This window comes from Malus domestica, chromosome 14, assembly GCF_042453785.1.
Source record: "Malus domestica chromosome 14, GDT2T_hap1".
NCBI classification, from domain to species: Eukaryota; Viridiplantae; Streptophyta; class Magnoliopsida; order Rosales; family Rosaceae; genus Malus; species Malus domestica.
In genome coordinates, this window is record NC_091674.1 from 16,581,903 (window position 1) to 16,604,626 (window position 22,724).

The 22,724-nt window shown below is 37.3% G+C and overlaps 1 protein-coding gene across 1 annotated transcript; it reads left to right on the plus strand.

Annotated features, from left to right (window-relative positions):
- Positions 1 to 13,158: 13,158 nt before the first annotated feature.
- Positions 13,159 to 22,239, plus strand: LOC103454764 (short-chain dehydrogenase TIC 32, chloroplastic). Its single transcript, XM_070811761.1, is given in 7 exon segments — positions 13,159 to 13,264; positions 20,327 to 20,558; positions 20,782 to 21,006; positions 21,108 to 21,186; positions 21,301 to 21,385; positions 21,662 to 21,708; positions 21,980 to 22,239. Coding segments are annotated over 7 exon segments (939 nt in total). The 3' UTR covers positions 22,145 to 22,239.
- The last annotated feature ends 485 nt before the right edge of the window (positions 22,240 to 22,724 follow it).

Sequence of the window (22,724 nt, forward strand, 5' to 3'; positions counted from 1 at the left end):
CGATTTTAGGACCGATTACAAGTTAAGTTAATCGCGATGGTAACTGACTGTTTTGCGCCTAGACGCATCCTAAGCGGCTGCTTAGGTTGATTTTTAGAACAATGGTCCACACTTTTCCTGTGTTTTCTTCTTTTCTTTTTTCCTTTTTGTTGTCTGCAATAAGCCCACCCCATTTTTTATCCTTATCTACACCCTTCTTGCCATTATTTTCACCATTTAGATCCCCAATTCCATATCTTCCCCTTCCTATGACATCCTTACCATTTGGCTTCATCATCTTTTACTGTCTCAATTCGATTTGCCTACTTTTCCTTGCGATTTTTCACATTTTAATGCGAGGGTGCATAGAGCTTTGGTTCGGGTGCCCACACCTTTGTTGGTCTTTCCTGGTGTTCGCCCTTGTTAGTGATGTCACTCATCAGATATTTCTTCCTGCAGGTTTCCTTTGTTTCTGGGTGGCATTCGTTTTGGTGGTTTGTGGATAATGGTGCAACCTTCTTCTTCATCTTTAACTTTGGTTTTCTGGATGGTGATAGAGGTTGGCTTCTAAGCTTCGTTCTGAGGTGTGTATGTGGTGGAGGGAGTTTCTATGGTAGCCTTAGAAACTTAGGGTTGTGTTTTGTGTGTGCTCGACTACACTATATACTTGGGGTTGTTTGTTTTTTATTTTTTGAGGTCCATGTTGTTTTTGTAACTATTGTGGTTTCCTTGTGTATAACGTTTCGGTGTAATATTTTCTTGTTGGTAATAAATTTAGCTTTTCACTTTATAAAAAAAAAATAAAAAAAATAAAAAACCTTTATGTTAAGGTTCCTATAGAAGAAGGTGGGTGTCCCCATTTGTTTTAATTTAGTGTTATTTTTATTCATTTTTTTTAATATTTAATTAATTTTATTTGCCACATCGTTAAAATATGTGAAGTTTATATTTGTCACATCCTCACTTAACTGTCAAATTAACGATTTGACAAATGAACATATGAAATTGTAATAAAATAATAGTAAATGTGCAATATTGAATTGTTTTAAAGATTTATGAGGTTGCAATTGCACTCAAACTTGAAGGATTAAAATATAATTTACTTCTAAATTTTTTTGCCTTGTATGTACATTTCCATATATTCTATAAATAAATAATAATTTTTATTTATAATTTAATTAATATAATAAAAAATATAATTAGTATATATTTTATTAAAAATTGAAAACGAACAAAAAAAATAATAAAATTATATAATTGAGATAATTTTTGGGGAGAAAACTTGATATAAGTCCAATTTTTATAGCCAATAGTATGAAAGTCCAATTTATTAAAATAAGTCCAATTTCTTAAATTTAATTATTTAATTATCAATAATTATCTCTTTAATGATAAGATTTGTTATAAAAATCAAATTTCTTGCGAATTATCTCTCTGATTATTTCTTTTTATTTACTGTTTTGTTATTTCTTGTTCTTCCTACTGCTTTTGATCCCATTTATTAGTTTTTATAATTAACTTATATCACAAGTTAATTATATTTATCTACCTATGTGGCAGATTCTTTTTTATAATCAACTTGTCACAGATTAATCTGTATTGCTTGTAGGTATATTGTGTTTTTTTTTCTCTACGTTTTATGTTTATTTATAGATACAATATACATTTATATTTTTGTTATTTGAGTTAGGGTAGAATGTTTTGCAGATATGTTTATGTTAGTATATTAGTTTTTTTTGTTATAAGATATTCAAAGATTTTAATTGATTTTTAATATTTTTAGACAATATAAAAAGAGTATAAAAGAAAGAAAAACATGTAATTAGATAACTGAACTCACTACTAAAAACCATCTATATTTTTTGATCCGGATCTAAAAGCCCCTATATTTATTAAAATATGAAAACCAAACAAAAAAAAGTTAAAAATAACCTTTCGCAAAAGATTAAATGCAAGAAAGGTTGTCATTACTATAAAAATTAGTCGAATTGTATTGCATAATGGTTTACTCGACAGAGACCTTTGTCCCACGACGTCTTACCTAACGACGTTTTGTTGTTGCCATGAACTCAACATGACATCATAGTTTCGTACCCTTGTTATCTGCGCAACAATAGGCTTCGTTTCTTTACATTTTATGCGATGAATACCATTACTTCGTCGTGCAAACAATTTTTCACGAGCTTTGCCCAACGACTGCTTTGCGACGAAGTTTTTTAACCTGTGAATGCGATGGAATATGACTTTATGCAACAAAATTGTCTTTGTCGCAAAAAGTGTTAGTTGTAGTAATGTAAGTTGGGTGTAGACTAAGGTTATATGAGTTCAAATAAAATTTCCCTATTAAAATTCATATACATAGGGAAAAACAAATTATTCCCATTGATATACGGAAAAAACCCCAAAAACATAGAATAACAAAAATTGACCAAAATATATGCAATATTGATTCAACGGATTCATAATATCAATGACACACCCCGACCCAGAATGTCCACTAGGAGTCCGAATCAAGTTGTGCTGGTCGACACCTGGAAGGTGACGAAACCATAAAGTGTGATGGTGTGGAAAATTGTGAATAATTTTAAACCTAAGAGTGCCTAAATACCAGAGTACACTGGTGAGCGGGAATGAACCCACTTCACACGTGATGTTAGAGTATAAGCAAGTACAGAAAAATGATATAAGAATCGTACCCTTGAAATAGTCTCCGATACTAAGAATCGCCGTGAGTCTTTGGTGATAATAAAACTCAGCTAATAATACCTGGAGTGTGAAGACAAGACAAGACAAGGGTGAGTGGCCATGTAAGTAAAATACTAATAGAAAACATATAACACATGTAATCCCTCGTTACAACACCTGTATAATTTCTAGAGAAATCATAATGTACCACAACACAGCATCTCATCAATAATATCAAATAATCATGCGATTAACAACACATAATAGTACGCAAGTCGAAGTCACCTCTAGTGACCTATACGACATAATCATATCTCATCAATCATGGCTAGCATATAAGTCAGAGTCACCTCTAGTGACCTATACAACTTATTCATATCTCATCACATATCTCATCAATCATGGCTAGCATATAAGTCGGAGTCACCTTTAGTGACTTATACGACATAATCATATCTCATCACATATCTCATCAATCATGGCTAGCATATAAGTCGGAGTCACCTCTAGTGACCTATACAACTTATTCATATCTCATCACATATCTCATCAATCATGGCTAGCATATAAGTCGGAGTCACCTGTAGTGACTTATACGACATAATCATATCTCATCACATATCTCATCAATCATGGCTAGCATATAAGTCGGAGTCACCTCTAGTGACCTATACGACCTAATCATATCTCATCACATATCTCATCAATCATGGCTAGCATATAAGTCGGAGTCACCTTTAGTGACCTATACGACATATTCATATCTCATCACATATCTCATCAATCATGGCTAGCATATAAGTCGGAGTCACCTCTAGTGACCTATACGACATATTCATATCTCATCACATATCTCATCAATCATGGCTAAAATCGTATACTTGCTTGAATTTACTTAAACTTACCTGAACTCACCTGAATGTCCTACGTTCACCTTTGCACTTTAGAGCGCTCACAGCAACACAATTATATATAATGCATCATATACCAATTCATATACGAATTATAAACTTATATGCATGGCATTCAAGGCATAATCTCATTTAAACATATTTGTGGGAAAATATCAAGTATATAAATATATAGTGAAAACCAAAAGCCCATACACATTGCTCAATTCCTTAAACAAGGCTATGGTCTCAATTATTTAATCTCATTTCTTATATGGCTGCATCTAACGTCTCGTTAGACTACCTATGTATCCTAAACAGGGATCAAGCCATTCGTAATTCGCAAAAATCATTTATAGTGATACGCATATGGATAGATCACGATGAAATCTACCTCAACCATTTCATAGTATTTTATAACATATATATATATATATATATATATATATATATATATATATATATATGTCATGGCATAAATTTCTTAGTTTTATTTCAAAACATTATAGAATTATCAATCATGAAACATATGATGAGCAAGGAAAGATCCACTCACCTAGAGTTCGTGTTACAACTTCCTAGAACAACCATCGGGGAGTCCCGAGCGATCGGCGCCTGCGGCCAATTATTAACCACATATCAGAATCCTCATCAATAGAATACGTAATTCACATAAAACATATCCTCAAGGACATTCTAAAATAGTTTGAGACCCATTGACCATAAGTCAATCGTCGATCAAAGATCGACAGTAGGGTCTACAACCCTGTATAACTCGATCCAGAAGATCTGCATATTAGATTTTCAATCTGTAAATTCCAAAGATACACATTATGCTTCTAGAATAACATACTAAAATTTCATTGTGATCCAACGGTCGAATCTCCGACAATTTCCCAAAACCAAGTGGCGGTTAACATTTATTTTATAAACTTACACATCCAATTCGGGAAGATCCGTACGTCGGATTTCTGATCTATAAGTTTCTATGGTCTTTAAATATTACGTAATATAATGCATTAAAGTTTGGTGACGATCCAATGGTCGGATTGTCGATTACTATTCTAATTAAATGGTGGACCTTAATGGGACTTTGCCTGAAATCTACAGATTTTGCAGATTTCCTAAGCGATCTTTGGAACTCCATATCTCACTTGTTTTTCAACCAAATTTAACCTATAATATACCAAATCGAAGCTAGAGAAATTTAGAACAAAATTATACCAACTTGGAGTCCAAATGGTGGCCGGAGGTTGTCGGAAAATGGTTTGAAAGGCAGCTGTCCGTGAGAAAACTGGCAACTCGCCGAAATTTCTGGGCAACCTTTCAACGTCCATAACTTTGTCAATGCTCAACGAAAAGTGATTCAAAAACGAAAATCATTGTTCTTAACGAGACGAAGAAATTGGTCTTACACGATGGCTATCTCGCCGTGATTTGGCAGGAAAACGCCTTGAAAGTGGCGGAGGTTGCCGGAAACTGGGCAAACTTTAAATCGTTATAACTTTCTCATTTATCCACAAAATCACATGATCCAACATGAAAATTCATCTACACAACATGAGGAATCGATTTATACCTGTGACCAAGGCCAAATAGGCCGGGAAGAGCTCCAATTTCACTCAAACCCGTTGGAACCCTAAGATGGGTGTTCTTTGATTCGACTTCCTTAATGTTCCAACCACCCTACAATTGATTGGGTCTTGTTCTTAGGTCCAGGGGGAGTTGATTAAGGGTGGTGGTGGGTGAAACTCGCCGGAATTTGTTCGTGTGGGTGCGCGGCCATACGGACGGGAGGGGAAGTTTGTTTCTTCCTTTTATTTTCTTTTCCTCCTCTTCTTAATTGGTTGCTTCCCCCCCCCCCCCTTCTTAAACATTTGATTGGCCCTCTTTTTAATAAACTAACTTAACCTTTAACCCATATGTGGGAATTAAATAATTCCCACAATCTATAGTTCACAACTTCAAACGTCTGTATCTATATCGTTATAATTCGGACTTGCAAATGGTTTTCACCTATGGGTTCGTACTAACGACTATTACACAGTTACGCCAAAAGAATAAGTCATATGTTCCTTTAGACGATGGTCAACAGAAGTCAAAATCCTCGCCTTTAGGGCATATTTGTAATTTCACATTTTTAAATTTATAAAATAATAAAATTTGGGATGGGTTGTCACAATCAAAGTTTGGAATTGTTAAGAAACTTCTCTCCCCCATGAGAGACCTTCTCTCTGTTTGAGGGCGATTCTCACCTTTTCATGTGAGTGTTTTTCCATCGTGTTCTAGTTTGTTGCAGTCGATCCTGGCTACAGTTGGGATCGGTGGGTGCTCTTTTGTTTTTTCTTTGGTCTCCCTCTCTTCTCCCCTCCGATGCTTCTTTCCCCTGCTTCCTGGTTCGATTTACCCTCTTCTCCTCCCATTGCTGTCTCTCTTTCTCATTCCTCTAATTTTTGATTTTTGGTCAAGTTTCGTCGCTAGATGCGGCTTGTTGAGTCGGTATGCTCTAATCTGGTGCATGCACTGGGTCGAGTGTTCCAAACACCCCCACCTTCTCTTTTCTGTCTGCCTTGGTTGGCAGTGTTGCTCGTGGATTTCCATGCGCTTCTTTATCTTTCTGCAAGTTCGTGGTGATCTGTGGCTGTGTTTAGACTGAAGATTGGAATTGGTTGCTGGGTTTGCTGTGGCGCGGCTCAGTTGGGAGATGGGCTTTGGGTGGATCGACTAGCACTGTTGTGGCAGCGTTGGTTGCAGCGAGGGTTGCATCGGTGTTTCTAGTTTTCTGTTTTCTTTAGTTCCAACTTTTGGTTGGGCTTGTTTTGGTGTGTTTGGTTGGCCCCGTTTTGCTTTGTGTATTGATGTGGTAAATACACAAATTAAACCTTTTTTAGACAATTGTAATATGAGTACGTAGGGATCGTTTTAGGCCAGGGATTAGAAGGGATGCTAATCAACACGAACTGGACTTAAAAATTGTAAAATAGACTAAACTAACACAAATAAGAACTAAGGGGTTTATTTTTTTTATGAATTTTAAACTAAAACAACTAAATTGCAGAAACAAAGTGAATTTGGACGAAAATTGGGTGAAAGGCTAGCTAGAGGATTCTTCTCCACACATGAACCATATGCATACAAATCGATTTCCAGTTATTATTCCTATAAACCATGAATGACAATGCCCTAAATTAATCGTGAATTGCACAAATTAACTCTCAGATTTTCCTAAGTTCATTGAATTGGACTCAGCGACGCAACCAAATTATTCTTATCAAGTTTCCTATATGAACAACATAATAGAGATACATATCAAAGATCATTAAGTTCTGTGAAAATCATAAGCATTGACAAGGCATTCGTAACTATGAACTGCATGATACTCCTGTCAGGAATTTACTTAACTCAATCATGACTAGTGACTTTTACTACTTGTAAATATAAGTTCATAATGATTAGGTGAAATTCCCTTATATTCTAGCATCAAATCCCTGCATGCAAACTAAGTGTGCACCCTTAATCAACATAGAAGAACAAGTTCTTAATAAAATAGATAAGTAAATTGCATTTACGGTTTATGAAACAATAACTGGATGTAGTCAATTCATATAAAACATATGATCATGGCTTCGAATTCACCTCTAGCTAAAAAGAAACTTAGTTATGCATGTTCGTCATAACTAAATAAAAACAATCTAAATTAAACATTGAAATCAAATAAGGATAGAAAGAACTCTGAGACACTCCAACAATGGCAGATTCGGCTCCTCCTCTAGATGGCAGAATCGACTCCTCTTCTCCTTGCAAGCACGACTCAAAATCTCCTTCTCTCCTCCATAAACTTGCGGCACTCTCACCAATTTTCTCTCTCAAGCTCCCTCAAAGCTGCGGCAATAACTTATATTTATAGGGCTAGGGCACAACCTACTTTGTGGTGGAAAATGATTGAGTTGTTTGCAGTGTTTTAGGACTCTTTAAATCAGATTAGAAGTGGTTGAATGTGATAAGGAAACCCTCTTGTAGCTGGAGATAAGGTAAGGTAGGATTAGGATATGATAAGATAAGATAAGATAAGGTTGAGATAAAACAGGACTGGATAAAATACGGTAAGTTTGGATAAGGTCTCCTTGTTTTTAGCTGATTCCTTGTCTTCCAAGCCTTAATTTAATTCTTCCAGATTTGTAGCACATTTTTAGCATCATTTGTCACCAAAAACGTCCATCCATTATGCTCCATACGCATGCTATCCAATCTAAGTCCAAAACTGATCCAAATTGCTCCATTTAGCCATTTATTGTCATCTTTGCCAATTGGGCCTACAAACACACGAAAATAACTTAAATCACTATAATAAATAGAAACTAACTCACTAAATGCAAAGAAACAAGCTAACAAAGTCGCATAAATATGCTCCTATCAAGTATCTGTTTTGGGCCTTGGTTGTAAGCATGGTCTAAAATATCCATAATATCCCGATATTTCCATCGAAATTTCCGTGTTTTTTGACTACCGATATTTTTTTGGACTACCAATATTTCCGATATCATCGATATTTTAGACCTTGCTAAGTCACTCATGTATCTTACCATGCAATGTTTAAAGTGTAAAATATTATACTAATTCATTATATATAAATGATTATGGTGTGTTTAAACTTCTTTCATTAATTAGTACATATTTTTTACACTCACAATGTTTGCCAACTTGCTATATAATCAACTTAAATCAGTTATATCTATCATGCAATGCATTTCCTTCCAATTTTTTGTGATAAACTAATAGATAATTGACTAAATAAACATCCTGCAAAGTTTCAATAAAAATTTCCAAGTTTTTCTTACAATTTCCGTGGTTTTTATTCAATTTTTATCGATATCGATAATATCCCGATATTTCTATCGAAATTTTCGTGTTTTTGGACTACCGATATTTTCGATATCATTGATATTTTATACCTTGGTTGTAAGTTTGTGTTGCAATAAATGCTTCACCATGCTTTGGCATGGTGTTTTTCCAAATAAAAAAAAAAAAAAAAAAAAAAGCCTGGAATTGTTAAACTATTATTTAGTCCAAACCAATACGGTGTGTGTACCCATGTGATGGATTCAAAACCAATCAAAAACCAATTCCTTATAGAGCTGCCAAAACATTATGCGGCTCAATCAATCTGGTCAATTATTTTGACTATATTCGATAAAGAAAAATCACGGGAGTTCTTAATTATGCTCTGATACCACAAGTAAAATTTTTCTTTCTTTCTAACAAGTAAACTTAAAATTAGGTAAATTTATAAGACCTAATCCATGAACCAGGATCTTGAACACCATGAACTTCACAAACGATTGTTGTAGAATACATAAATTGCAAATCTCTATCTTGAGCAATCCGTAGGCGAGATGTTGCTGTGAAGGAAATTAGGTTTCTATCTCTAATCTTGCTTGCATGTTAGAACCCTAATACGTGTTCTTCATTAGTATAATACATAGGGAATAACAAATTATTCCCATTCATAAACGGAAAAACCCCAAAAACGTAGTATAACAAAAATTGACCACAATATATGCAATATTGAATTCAACGGATTCATAATATCAAAGTATGGAATTGTTGAACTATTATTTAGTCCAAACCAATACGGTGTGTGTGCCCATGTGATGGATTCAAAACCAATCAAAAACCAATTCCTTATAGAGCTGCCAAAACATTATGCGACTCAATCAATCTGGTCAATTATTCTGAATATATTCGATAAGGAAAAATCACGGGAGTTCTTAATCATGCTCTATACCACAAGTAAATTTTTTTTTCTTTCTTTCTAACAAATAAACTTAAAATTAGGTAAATGTAATCCAATCCATTAACCAAGATCTTGAACACCATAAATTTCACAAACAATTGTTGTAGAATCAAGGTTTTAAAAGACGTTAGGCGCTAGTCGGGCAGCATGTTGGGGCCTAGCGCCTAGGCGGGCGACTAAGCGGATTTAAGTAAATATACTATATTTCTTGTATATAAGTGTCTGTTTATACTTACAATATATATAATTTCATCATAAACTACAAAGTAGAATGATATATATATATATATATATATATATATATTTTTATATATATATATTTATATATATATATATATATTTATATTATGAAGTGTTGGAACATAATGAAAACACGGAAAATAAGCATATAATGTGTGTTCATTTAAGTATATAACAAGTCCCTAATAATTTATTGTAAAATATAAAATGCAAAATGAAAGTTATCTATTTTCTATCTAAGTGAGTCGCAACCTAAGTGGGTCTGGGCAGGCTAGGCGGGCACCTTAGCAGGTCTAGGCGCCATTCTTAATTTTCAAACGTCTAGGCATTAATCGGGGTGATGGACAGCCGCCTAGTGCCTAGGCGGGGCCTAGGAGGCTCTAGGCGGGGATTTTTAAAACAATGTGTAGAATACGTAAATTTCAATTCTCTATCTTGAGCAATCCGGAGGCAAGCTATTGTTGTGAAGGAAAATAGGTTTCTCTCTCTAGCCTTGCTTGCACATTAAAACCCTAATACGTTTTTCATTTGTGTACACATATATGGATATGTCCACTATTATAGGCATGGAGAGGGCCTATTTCCTCTTGAAGCACATAATTAATTACCACCTATCATGGTAATAAAATAAGAAACCAATTATTATAATTTGACCAACATGATTGCTTCTAAAACATTGCTTATTAACCATAATATATCACACATAGACCATGTCATGTGCACCACACTAGAATATTAAAATATTCTTACATATATCTCACCTCATATAAGGAGATCGTGTCATAACTATTTTTACATTGAGGAAAACTTTCTTAAATATAGATAATGTCACGCCTACAAGATGAATTTGGGTTTTCTATTCTTTAGTAGGTAACATCTCTCTAGAAAAAAAAATTCTCTCTTTGCTTAAACACCCAACCCAATATTCTCCTTCGTTGTCAGCCCTAGCCTTTGGCTTGGGTGCTGGTGGCAACCCACCCTTATTCTCTTCTCCTTCATTTTTTCTCACGGCCTGTTACACCTTCCCACTTTTCCTCCTCCTTCCCTCCCATCTCCTCTGCTCTTTCCCTCTTTTCCTCCCTTCCCTTCTCTTCATTTTCCCTTTTTTCCTCCCCTCCCATCTCCTCTGCCCTTTCCCTTTTATAGCTTCCCACCCTATCTTCCTTCCTACTTTCCAATCTTCTTTGAGCTTGTCTCAAATTTAAGCTTCATTCCCCTTATCCGGCATTTTTCGCCTATTCTTACTACTTTATGTCTATTACTTTTCCTTCCTCCCTCTTCTTTAGCTGTGATATTCCATCTCCCCTATCATGAGCTCGGATCTGCATGCTTCGATCCGAAATTGGATATTAGATCCATTTCCCTCCCTCACTTCAACTCCCACAATCGGTCTACTGGAGCCCTATTGAGGCCAAGTGTTTTGTGGCCTCTATCACAGTAAGGGTATTTTACATACCCTCTTAGCTTCATTTTCTATCCATATGGTACGTTGTTTGTATATATTTGTAGGAGTTTGTGAAGGAGATTTGAATCTGGTATCTACTTTCTTGGTTCGGAGTTTGGCTTTCTTCGAGGATGTGGTGGCGTCAGTGGTTTGGTTTATGCTGCTTCAAATTAGGGTTTTTTGTTGTTTATTTTTTCTGCCTACAGGCCTAAGTTTGTGAGGCCTCCCGTTGTATCTTGGGTTGCATATCTTATTTTGTTTGAGCCTTTTATTTTACCTTCTATTGTTTTATGAGAGGTTTTTTGGTCTCTATTCTTGTACTAGTTTTTAATGAAAGTAATTTCATTTGATGAAAAAAAAAGAGAGAGAAAGTGGAATAATGTCTTTAAAGTCACGCCATAGTGGATCATTTCGTAAATCCCGAAAGTAGAGAAGTACCACTCCAAAATGCGAGAATACCTATTGGGCGAACGACACAACGTACCTTGATCTGATATGATTTGTAAGGAGTAATGTTAGGGAGATTAAATTTATTGATTAAATTTTGTAAACTAAATGATATGGAAATTAATAATTGGATTATTATTTAAACGTTGATAAACGTGCTGATTTTCTATTGGTGACACATCATTTAATTTACAAATTTAATCTACAAATTTAGTATTCCTAGCATTACATGACTTGTAATAGCCCTTGTCACAACACGATGTACCTTGATTTGTTTAGATTAACCACACGCCTTACAATGCAAGACCAATTGTTGTTTATGTCATAGCGTACACGAATGGTTAACTAAATATTCAAGTATAACTTAATTCTCTCTTATTCAGGAAGATTCACTCTAGCTGACTAATAGAGCAATTCCTTTATTTAAAATAAAATAAAATAAATAAAACTACTATTTAATCTCTTAGAGTATGCAAGAAGAAAAAGAGACCAACCATCTATAAAATGATGAATGAGAATATAACGTCTCTTCAATCAACAAAAGACGAACGAGAAGGTTTACTCCATTAAACATTAATCAAACCTTTTATTGTAATGACACGCTTCTATTAGTTGTACTCTCACTAATTCGAAGGTATTTATGATTTAGGGGTACATTTCCGTTAGTTGTTCTTCGATTAAGCCAAGCATCAAATATATAACAACGCCTTTTAATTTTACCGTTGCGTCATGCATACATATGATTTATTGGCTTTTTTCTAAGCATTTCAATCGAAAGGACTATGGATGATTTTCGGAAGAATGGGATCGGAAACATTGTTTCCAATTATCATTCCAAAATTTCGAAATTAGATAAGACCACAATATTTAAATTCACAATTTTCAGAATCTGAGTATTTTACAGAAATTTCGATACATAATTAAAAAATTCATATATTTTTTAAGTTTTTCAATATTCTCGAACTTTTTCATACCTTTTATTGTTCAATTCTTAATATTTGGTATATGCTTTTATATAAATCTATTTTTATCACATTACAATGTTATCTGCATTAAAGGGTGGGAAAGTGGGTTAAGTCTCATAAAAGCGGTAATTAAACCTAAGACCTCTCACTCATTAGTGAAGAACATCATTATACTGTAGTATTAAGTTCATGTATTATACCGTAGTACTAAGTTCATGCATAAATCCATTTAATTTTGTTGTATACTAGTAAGTCTAGTATGTTTATTGTTTTTAATATATAAGTTTATGATTAAAATAAAACAATCGAGAAAACATGTATCCAAAACTAACAATAAAATACCAAAATTAATTAAAAAAATAAATTTTAGTAAATAACTTTAAAGAATCGGAATATTTTGAATTTTTTATCAGAATAAGTCCAGAACACTTTGCAAAATTTTGGAAATTTTGCCCTAGGCACAACGTCATTTCTTGTAACAATGCCAAGAGTTTTTGCGACGTTAGACATGGGATAGGAACAACAGCAAGAAAACAGTTGCCGACTTGGTGGAGTAGGGATGTCCATTAATCAAATATATCCGTTGTCCTCACGTAATTGGCAGTTATTTTCGTTGCCAATATCTTAAGATTACAACTCTACTATGTTAGCTTAACTTTCTTAGCATTCAGTTTGTTGTAATTTTTGTAATTTCATAATCGTCTGCAGAATTAAATGGGGATATTTAGCAGGGAAGGAGCATCTGGGTTCTCCGCCTCTTCGACAGCGGAGCAAGTTACTCAAGGGATTGAGGGAACTGGCCTTACTGCCATCGTTACAGGTCATCCTCGACTCTAAATTTCGTATAATACATGTGATAAAGTAAACTACTAATTACCGGAAAGTTAAAGGACTCTAGATTTTTTGTAAGTAGTTGGGCTACTCCACTAATACCCATTTGATTTTGGAGTGGAACCTGTGAAAACTCCACGGTAAAATGTGCCAATTGATTTAGAGGTGGAACTCAACTTCAATACCTTACTTTTATGTGATAAAGGTTTTTCTCATGTAAGAATGCAAAAAGGATATAGAAGAAGGTGATTTTGACTAATTTTACTAATTCTGTGATATATGCCAAAATGAGCTCGAATGGGTTATACTTTAATTTACATTTATTTAAGTACTTCTGTGAGTTTGTTGGATGATCAATTTGTTCTTATAAAGCTGTGAGAGAAGCTAAGTTAGCGGCTTATGACGATATGTATAAGCGACTAGATACCAAAGAAGGAGAGTTGGATATCTATAAACTAGCTAGAGCAAGGGAAAAGAAGACAAGGGACCTAAACCAAGTGAGGTGCATCAAGGATGAGGATGGAAAGGTTCTTGCTACAGAGAACGCGGTTAAAGACAGATGGAAAGGTTATTTTCATAATCTTTTCAATGAAGGACATGAAAGGAGTGCTTCTTTAGGGGAGTTGAGTAACTCAGAAGAGTGTAGAAACTACTCTTTTTATCGTAGAATCCGGAAGGAAGAAGTGGTTGTAGCTTTGAAGAAGATGAAGCATAGAAAAGCAGTAGGCCCAGACGATATACCAATCGAAGTGTGGAAAGTTTTGGGAGAGACAGGTATAACATGGCTCACTGACCTTTTCAATAGGATTTTGAAAACGAAGAAGATGCCAAATGAGTGGCGAACAAGCACTTTGGTGCCTATCTACAAGAATAAGGGCGATGTACAAAATTGCATGAACTATAGGGGTATTAAGCTAATGAGTCATACAATGAAGCTCTGGGAGAGAGTCATTGAGCATAGATTGAGGCAAGAGACACGGGTTTCGGACAACCAATTCGGGTTCATGCCAGGGCGCTCAACCATGGAGGCAATCTATCTCTTACGAAGATTGATGGAAAGATATAGAGATGGGAAAAAGGATTTACACATGGTCTTTATAGATTTGGAAAAAGCGTATGATAGGGTCCCAAGAGACATTCTTTGGAGGATTTTAGAGAAGAAAGGAGTACGAGTAGCATATATCCAAGCTATAAAGGATATGTATGAAGGAGCAAAGACTGCCGTAAGAACTCAAGAAGGACAAACCGAAAGCTTTCCCATAACTGTAGGATTACATCAAGGCTCATCCTTAAGTCCTTACCTTTTTGCGTTGGTAATGGATGAGTTAACAGGACATATTCAAGATGATATTCCTTGGTGTATGCTTTTCGCAGACGATATAGTGTTGATAGATGAAACTCAGGAAGGGGTAAATGCAAAGCTTAACCTTTGGAGAGAAGTGTTGGAATTTAAAGGTCTTCGCCTAAGCCGATCAAAGACAGAATATATGGAGTGCAAGTTCAGTGCAAATGGAGGCCAAAACGAGTTAGGGGTGAGGATCGGAGATCAAGAAATACCAAAGAGCGACCGTTTTCGTTACCTAGGATCTATCTTGCAAAAGAACGGAGAATTAGATGGAGATCTCAACCATAGAATACAAGCTGGATGGATGAAGTGGAAGAGTGCATCCAGCGTGTTGTGTGACCGCCGTATGCCACTGAAACTCAAGGGAAAATTTTATAGGACGGCAATAAGGCCGGCGATGCTGTATGGCACAGAATGTTGGGCGGTGAAGCATTAACACGTACACAAAATGGGTGTAGCGGAGATGAGGATGCTTCGTTGGATGTGTGGGCACACGAGAAAAGATAAGATTAGGAATGAGGATATCCGGGGTAAAGTAGGAGTAGCCGAAATTGAAGGAAAGATGAGAGAAAATCGGTTACGGTGGTTTGGACATATGCAAAGAAGGCCTACTGACGCTCCGATTAGAAGATGCGACTATGGGACAGAGGTTCAGGGCCGAAAGGGGTAGAGGAAGACCTAGGAAAACTTTGGAAGAGACCCTCAGAAAAGACTTAGAGTACTTGGATCTAACGGAGGACATGACACAGGACAGAACACAATGGCGTTCTGAGATTCATATAGCCGATCCCACTCAGTGACTTGGATTTTCCAAGTCTCTAACCGAGAAGTTTTCCTCACTCGGGAAATTAAGGGAACACTACCTCAACCTACATGCTCCACTCACAAAGCTTCAACATACAAGTTTCAACAAAAGAAAATTCAAAGAACTTAGCGAAGAAGGCTTTGGTGTATTTAACACAATACGTTGAAATGAAGGAAAGCTTATTTATTGATATCCCCGATAAGTTACAAATATGTACATATACTTGAGTCAAAATAAACAAACAAGAGGGAGCCTTCACAAAGGTTGCTTAGGAGAAGTCTCAGCAGTCGGTAGAGCCCCAGAAAGAGAAGGCACCGGAGGGGGATCATTCGGAGCCTCAGTACTGGACAGAACCCTAGAAGGAGGAGGCATCAGAGGTTGATCATTTGGAGCTTCATTACGCGGTACAGCCCAAGAAGACGAAGGCAATAAATGCCTTTGGAACAAACCCACAAATCTCTGATGATCAAGTAAAACCTGACCATCAGATTCCTTCATCTGGTCAAGCTTCCTCTTCATGTTTGTAGCATAGTCATGTGCGAGCCGGTGCAACTGTTTATTCTCATGCTTGAGCCCTCTAATCTCCTGTTTGAGACTCATCACTTCAGCCGCCAATGATTCAACTTGGCGGGTTCGAGCAAATAGGCGTTGGGCCATATTAGACACAGACCCTGCACACTGAACACTAAGAGCCAGAGAATCCTTAACAGCCAACTCATCAGACCGTTTGGAAAGTAGTCTGTTATCTTTGGGAGTGAGAAGGTTCCTGGCCACTACCGCAGCGGTCATATCATTCTTCATCATGGAATCCCCAACGGTAAGAGGACCAATAGGGGAGACGAAGGATGGGCGCCATATGTTGTCTGGAGAAGGCGGGGGTGCCTCTTCAACAAGGTTCAAGTCAAAACGACGGTCGGAGGGGCCAGACATTTTCAAAGGTGTTGAAGAGAGAAGAGGTCGGACAAATCAAGATCTTAGAAGTGCAAGAATGGAGCTTCTACTGGTGGATATTCAAGTGTGCTTTGGAACTTAATGTCAGCCCTTATAAAAATCTACACTCGACGAAGCTTCAGAAATCGAAGAGGCGCCTGCTCAGAAATCGAAGAGGCGTTTGCTTTCTCAAAAGCTGGGCTGCTCAGAGACCACGAGGGTCGATCTCAGAAATCGAAGAGGCGTTTGCTTTCTCAAAAGCTGGGCTGCTCAAAGACCACGAAGGCCGATCTCAGAAATCGAAGAGGCTTGCTTTCTCAAAAGCTGGGCTGCTCAGAGACCACGAGGGCCGATCTCAGAAATCGAAGAGGCACCTACTTTTCCAGCCTTGTCAGCACCTGTCACACGCACACTCAGCTTTGCGGAAATTATGGGCATTCTGTCGAAGATTTCTGGAGAAGCAGAAAGCACATGAATCGTACTGTTCAATCACCCACTTCCCACACGCAACAGTAGCTCATGGGTACCACATATAACTTTGCCAAAGTTCTCTGACAAAGTTGAGACACGTGAAGCTTGCAGCTCCCACTACATCGCTCTGACCAAGAAGGGTAAAAGAATAGCAAAGAAACAACACTAACAAAGTTTAGACACATAAATTTTGAAGGTCTAGCTACCATATTATTACCCACAAGGGTAAAGGAACAGTACCATTGCTGGATAATTGGAAAGTCCCGGTGTGTCAACCTCTGTGCTTCGTGGCAAGGTAGACTAGCAAACATGCCCAACCTTTACTCGCATTCGAGAAAACACTCCCAACAAGATTGCTTGCTCCAAAATCGAAGAGGCACCGCCCTCCGAATCTCGAGAGCCAGACTCCCAACATGATTACTTTCTCAAAAATCGAAGAGAGGGTAAAGGAACAGTACCACTGCTGGATAATTGAAAAGTCCCTGTGTGTCAACCTCTGTGCTTCGTGGCAAGGTAGACTAGCAAACATGCCCAACCTTTACTCACATTCGAGAAAACACCCCCAACAAGATTGCTTGCTCCAAAATCGAAGAGGCACCGCCCTCCGAATCTCGAGAGTCAGACTCCTAACATGATTACTTTCTCAAAAATCGAAGAGAGGGTAAAGGAACAGTACCACTGCTGGATAATTGGAAAGTCCCTGTGTGTCAACCTCTTTGCTTCGTGGCAAGGTAGACTAGCAAACATGCCCAACCTTTACTCACATTCGAGAAAACACTCCCAACAAGATTGCTTGCTCCAAAATCGAAGAGGCACCGCCTTCCGAATCTAGAGAGCCAGACTCCCAACATGATTACTTTCTCAAAAATCGAAGACATCGCTCTCCGAATCTCGAGAGCCAGACCCCCAGCAGGATTGCTTTCTCAAAAATCGAAAAGGCATCGTTCTCCGAATCTCGAGAGCCAGATCCCCGACAGGATTGCTTGTTCGCAAACCGAAGAGGCACCACTTTCCCAACTTCAAGAGCTGGATCTCCTTGGATAAAGCTTGTCTGTAATCTTCACACGCAACATCAGCTTTCCAGATACCACAGACCACTTTTTCAAAGTGCTCTGATAGAGTTAAAACTTGTGAAGTTGGCAGCTCCCACTACCGTGCTATGACCAAGCAGGGTAAAGGAATAGCATTATTACTTGATGTTAGGGAGACTCCTATATATGTCGACCTCCATCCCCAACAGACAGGCAGACTTGCAAAAATGCTCAACCCTTCCTGTTATCTGAGAGGGCACTCCCAACGAAGCATTTCGAAATATTCAGCTTTATTTCCCCCCGATAATACCTCTGTAAACAAGCTATACTAGAGCATGAATATCTCATATCATCAGGGTTAAAAGCAAGAGTATCCCATATCATGCTTTTTCCCTGTCTTTTCCTTTGGCCTTGTTCTTACCTGCAAGACAAGGAGAAAGAGAGCAATCAGTTAGCACTTGGAATCAAGCTTCCAGCCAGGAACTGACTGCCTGGAACCCTTACCTGATTACTTACCTGGCATTGCTCTCGAGTACTCATCTTCAACATCTTATGCTTCCAGGGAAGATACCGCATCTGCCTGAGGAACAGATAGGGCAAGTGAGAAGGATACAAGGAAGCATGTGGAGACAAGCGTAACAGCACACGTGTCGATACATCCACTACTCTGGCAAAAGCAAAAGTATCCCATATCAGCAGGGTCGAACGTACTCTAGATTTGATGGACTTGTTTTGACCCTCAAATTCTTCAGTCGGCCTTATACTCTGGAGGAAACCAGAAAACCCTCCAGCCCAGTTCAAGAATAAGCCTGTGGAAAGTTACTTCTTCAAAAGCAAAAGTATCCCATATCATCTCTTATCATTTTTCTTCTCTTTATCCTTCATGCTGCCTGCAAGATAGGGAAAATGTGAACAATCAGCCGGAGCTCTGATTGCTTACCTTGTCTGTCACCTCTTTCAGCAGATCCCCTAGCTCGGCGACTTGGGGGACTCCTACTACATGGTTTGTATCGCGCTTGACCAAGCCTGAAACTACAAGTAAGCTTCAAGTGACATTGATACATTACCTTGTGCATCTCCACCAGTTACAGATACCACCCCTGGATGGAGGAAGAGTACTTCCAGAGAAGATGCCACATCTACCTATGAGACAGATAAGGAAAGTCAAGACGATACCACACTCCGGTACTTAGAAGTTTCATGGTTACGAGATCATTCTCCCATAATATTTCCTAATGTCATTTGTACTAAATCATTCACTTGTACTCACTAAAGGAGAGCTTGAACCTATGTACTTGTGTAAACCCTTCACAATTAATGAGAACTCCTCTATTCCGTGGACGTAGCCAATCTGGGTGAACCACGTACATCTTGTGTTTGCTTTCCTATCTCTATCCATTTATATACTTATCCACACTAATGACCGGAGCAATCTAGCGAAGATCACAAAAAGTGACCGTGGCAAGCTGCTGAATAATTTTGGAGTACAGGACGTACTTTTAATCACCTGGTTGGTGATAATAGTGGCATGCTGCCGAATAATTTTGGAGTACTGGGCGTACTTTTGATCACCTGGTTGGTAATAGAGGCAGGTTGCCAAATAATTTTTGTAGTATTGAACGTAATTTTGATCACCTGGTTGGTGATAATAGAGGCAGGTTGCCGAATAATTTTTGTAGTACTGGACGTACTTTTGATCACCTGGTTGATCAACTGTTCTACCTTATATGCTGAAGATCTAATGCGATGGTTTGTTGAGTATTTACACACTTAAGAGGGAGTGTTGCAGTCGTATTTAGAATATGAATGTGATTGTGTAAATCCTAGCGTATCTAGCGATATCTTTGAATATTCCCTTTAGTAGTTAATATCCTATTAGAGTTGTAATCCTAAAAATTGTATGGCACAGAATGTTGGGCGGTGAAGCATCAACACGTACACAAAATGGGTGTAACGGAGATGAGGATGCTTCGTGGGATGTATGGGCACATGAGAAAGGATAAGATTGGGAATGAGGATATCCGAGGTAAAGTAGGAGTAGCCAAAATTGAAGGAAATATGAGAGAAAATTGGTTCCGGTGGTTTGGACATGTGCAAAGAAGGCCTACTGACGCTCCGGTTCGAAAATGTGACTACGGGACAGAGGTTCAGGGCCGAAGGGGTAGAGGAAGACCTAGGAAAACTTTGGAAGAGACCCTAAGAAAAGACTTGAGTACTTGGATCTAACGGAGGACATGACACAAAACCGAGCGCAATGGCGTTCTAGGATTCATATAGCCGACCCCACTTAGTGGGAAAAGGCTTTGTTGTTGTTGTTGTTGTTGTATTATAAATTCTTTTGTGAAATATAGAGAGATGTCTCTTCTGGGATATATTATATCCATCAGTTTTGGTTCTAAATTATCATGTCTTCCTCGGTAATATATAAGGTTGTATGAATTTCATTGTCTAAACTCTCTTCAATTTCAGGAGCCTCAAGTGGAATTGGCGCAGAGACAGCGCGTGTTCTTGCCTTGCGCGGTCTTCATGTAGTTATGGCAGTAAGGAACATGGATTCTGGGGCGACCGTCAAAGAAACAATCCTTAAAGAAATTCCGAACGCAAAAATTGATGTCAGGCAGTTAGACCTCAGCTCTTTGGCATCTGTAAGAAATTTTGCATCAGATTATAATTCCTCCGGCCTTCCACTCAATATCCTAATGTAAGAGCAACCACCTTATTAATTTTTTTTTCCTTCAGTTTATACTTTCACTTTGTATGTATTGTGCTAGAGATATATACCCTATTGGAACGTAATAGTTTGAATTCTATCTGCACGTTGCGAACGCACTGACTTAAGTATTACACTTTCTTCTTTGTTGGAAGTAACAATTTAGGTTAGTTGCCTAACAACTTTTTTCCAACTCTGAACTGTCGGCCAACAGATCAGTTTTGTACAATTTGCTTTAATTTTATCAATGCATTTGGCAACTTGCTCGAACCATAAAATGTGCAGGTCATTTTCTTCTCACAAATCTTTTGTTGGAGACCATGAAAAGTACATCGCGAGAAAGCAACAGAGAGGGGAGAATTGTCAATGTATCATCACTACTTCATCAATATGGATACCGTGAAGGAATTCGTTTTGATAAAATTAATGATACAGCTGGGTATGCTGATTTAGTATTTATTTTCCGTTTTTAACATTCTGTGGTGTATGTTTTGGATAAATATATGCCAATAATCAACTGTTTTGTTTGCTACTACACAGCTACAACAGATATTTCGCCTATGCACAATCCAAGCTTGCTAACGTTTTGCATGCTAATGAGCTTACAAGGCGTATGAAGGTATTGAACATTTTAATTAGGTCACCCAGTGCAATACACTGCATATATCTATACATACAGCTATTATTGATCTCCAGAAATTCTTGGTTCGCATGGTTACTTATTTTTTAACAGGAAGAAGGGGTAGAGATAACTGCCAATTCTCTTCATCCCGGAGCAATTGGCACCAAAATTACCCGCAATGATTGCTTTTTTCAGTGTAAGAATTCGTCTTTTGTACTTTACCAGCGTCATATTGTTCCAATGGGAGGGTTACCTTCATGGATACATGATTCATCATTATACATATTAGCTCATAACCAAAGTTCTTGAATACTTAAGCAAAAGATTTGTAGCTCAAGTTGCTAAGAACATTTTGTGTTGCATCCAGGCCCTTGTTCGGTTCTCCCTCCCTCAGTATCTATTGTGTTGACACTGAGTATTTGTTTGGTTTTCCACTGATCAACTGACTTTTTTTTTTAATGGCTTGACACAGGTTTATTCAACGTGTTCGGTATATTTACCGGTAAAACTATTCCGCAGGTATGCACTTCTTTATTTTCCACAAAGTGTGCCTATATATAATCTTTTGTTATACTTTTGGGACTACTGCCACATGCATCATATTTGTAGACCACATCATTGAAGAGGTGAGATTCAAAAGTATAAGCTGGACTCACTTCCATTAGAAATGCGATCTACAATATGATGCAGTTAATTTCTTTGTTTGGTTGGTGGGCGTTCGGAATCTTGTATCGCTGACATTTTATATAGCCAATGTGGTTAAATAATCTCACTGTACATGGCCGTGTAGGGTGCGGCAACCACATGCTTTGTGGCACTTCATCCACAAGTAAAGGGAGTAAGCGGCGAATACTTTGTAGACTGTAACATTGCCAAATCAAGCTCTCAGGCAAAAGATGCAGATTTGGCTGCAAAACTCTGGGATTTTAGTTTGACTTTTACCAATCCCAAATAATGAGGGGTAATAAACTTTGCTGGTACGTCGTGTTGTGGTGGCTTCGTTACCATTGACCAGTTTTTGTGTAGTGAAATCAATTGCCAAATTTTAAACTGTGATAAAACGTTGGACAACTCACACTTTAAAGTTCCCGTTTGCACTGTATTTGTAATTTAATCAGTTGGACTAGAAACTGGAGTATATAAACTATATGAAAGGACCTAGAAAACTAATAAATATTATCTTATTCCATAATGGTAATAGGGAACTGTTATTGACATTCTAAAAATCTCATTTTGTGCTCCTCATAAATATATTTTTCTTTCTAAATATAGAAAGTTTGGAGAGCAAATATGAATTATGGAGTGTCAATAACAATTTTCATTATATATTTCATAGACCACATGACAAGGGGGACATCCAATAAAAAAAAATGACAAGTAACTAAATATTTAGGTTCGATTTTCCTTCCACGTCACAAGTTAAAAAAATGTCCTTATACATGACCTGTTTTTGTAATAAAAGCTATTATATCTAGCTGCAATTTGTCAGGTATATACTATCTTGCATGGGCATTGATTTGTGAAGGAAGTTTAAG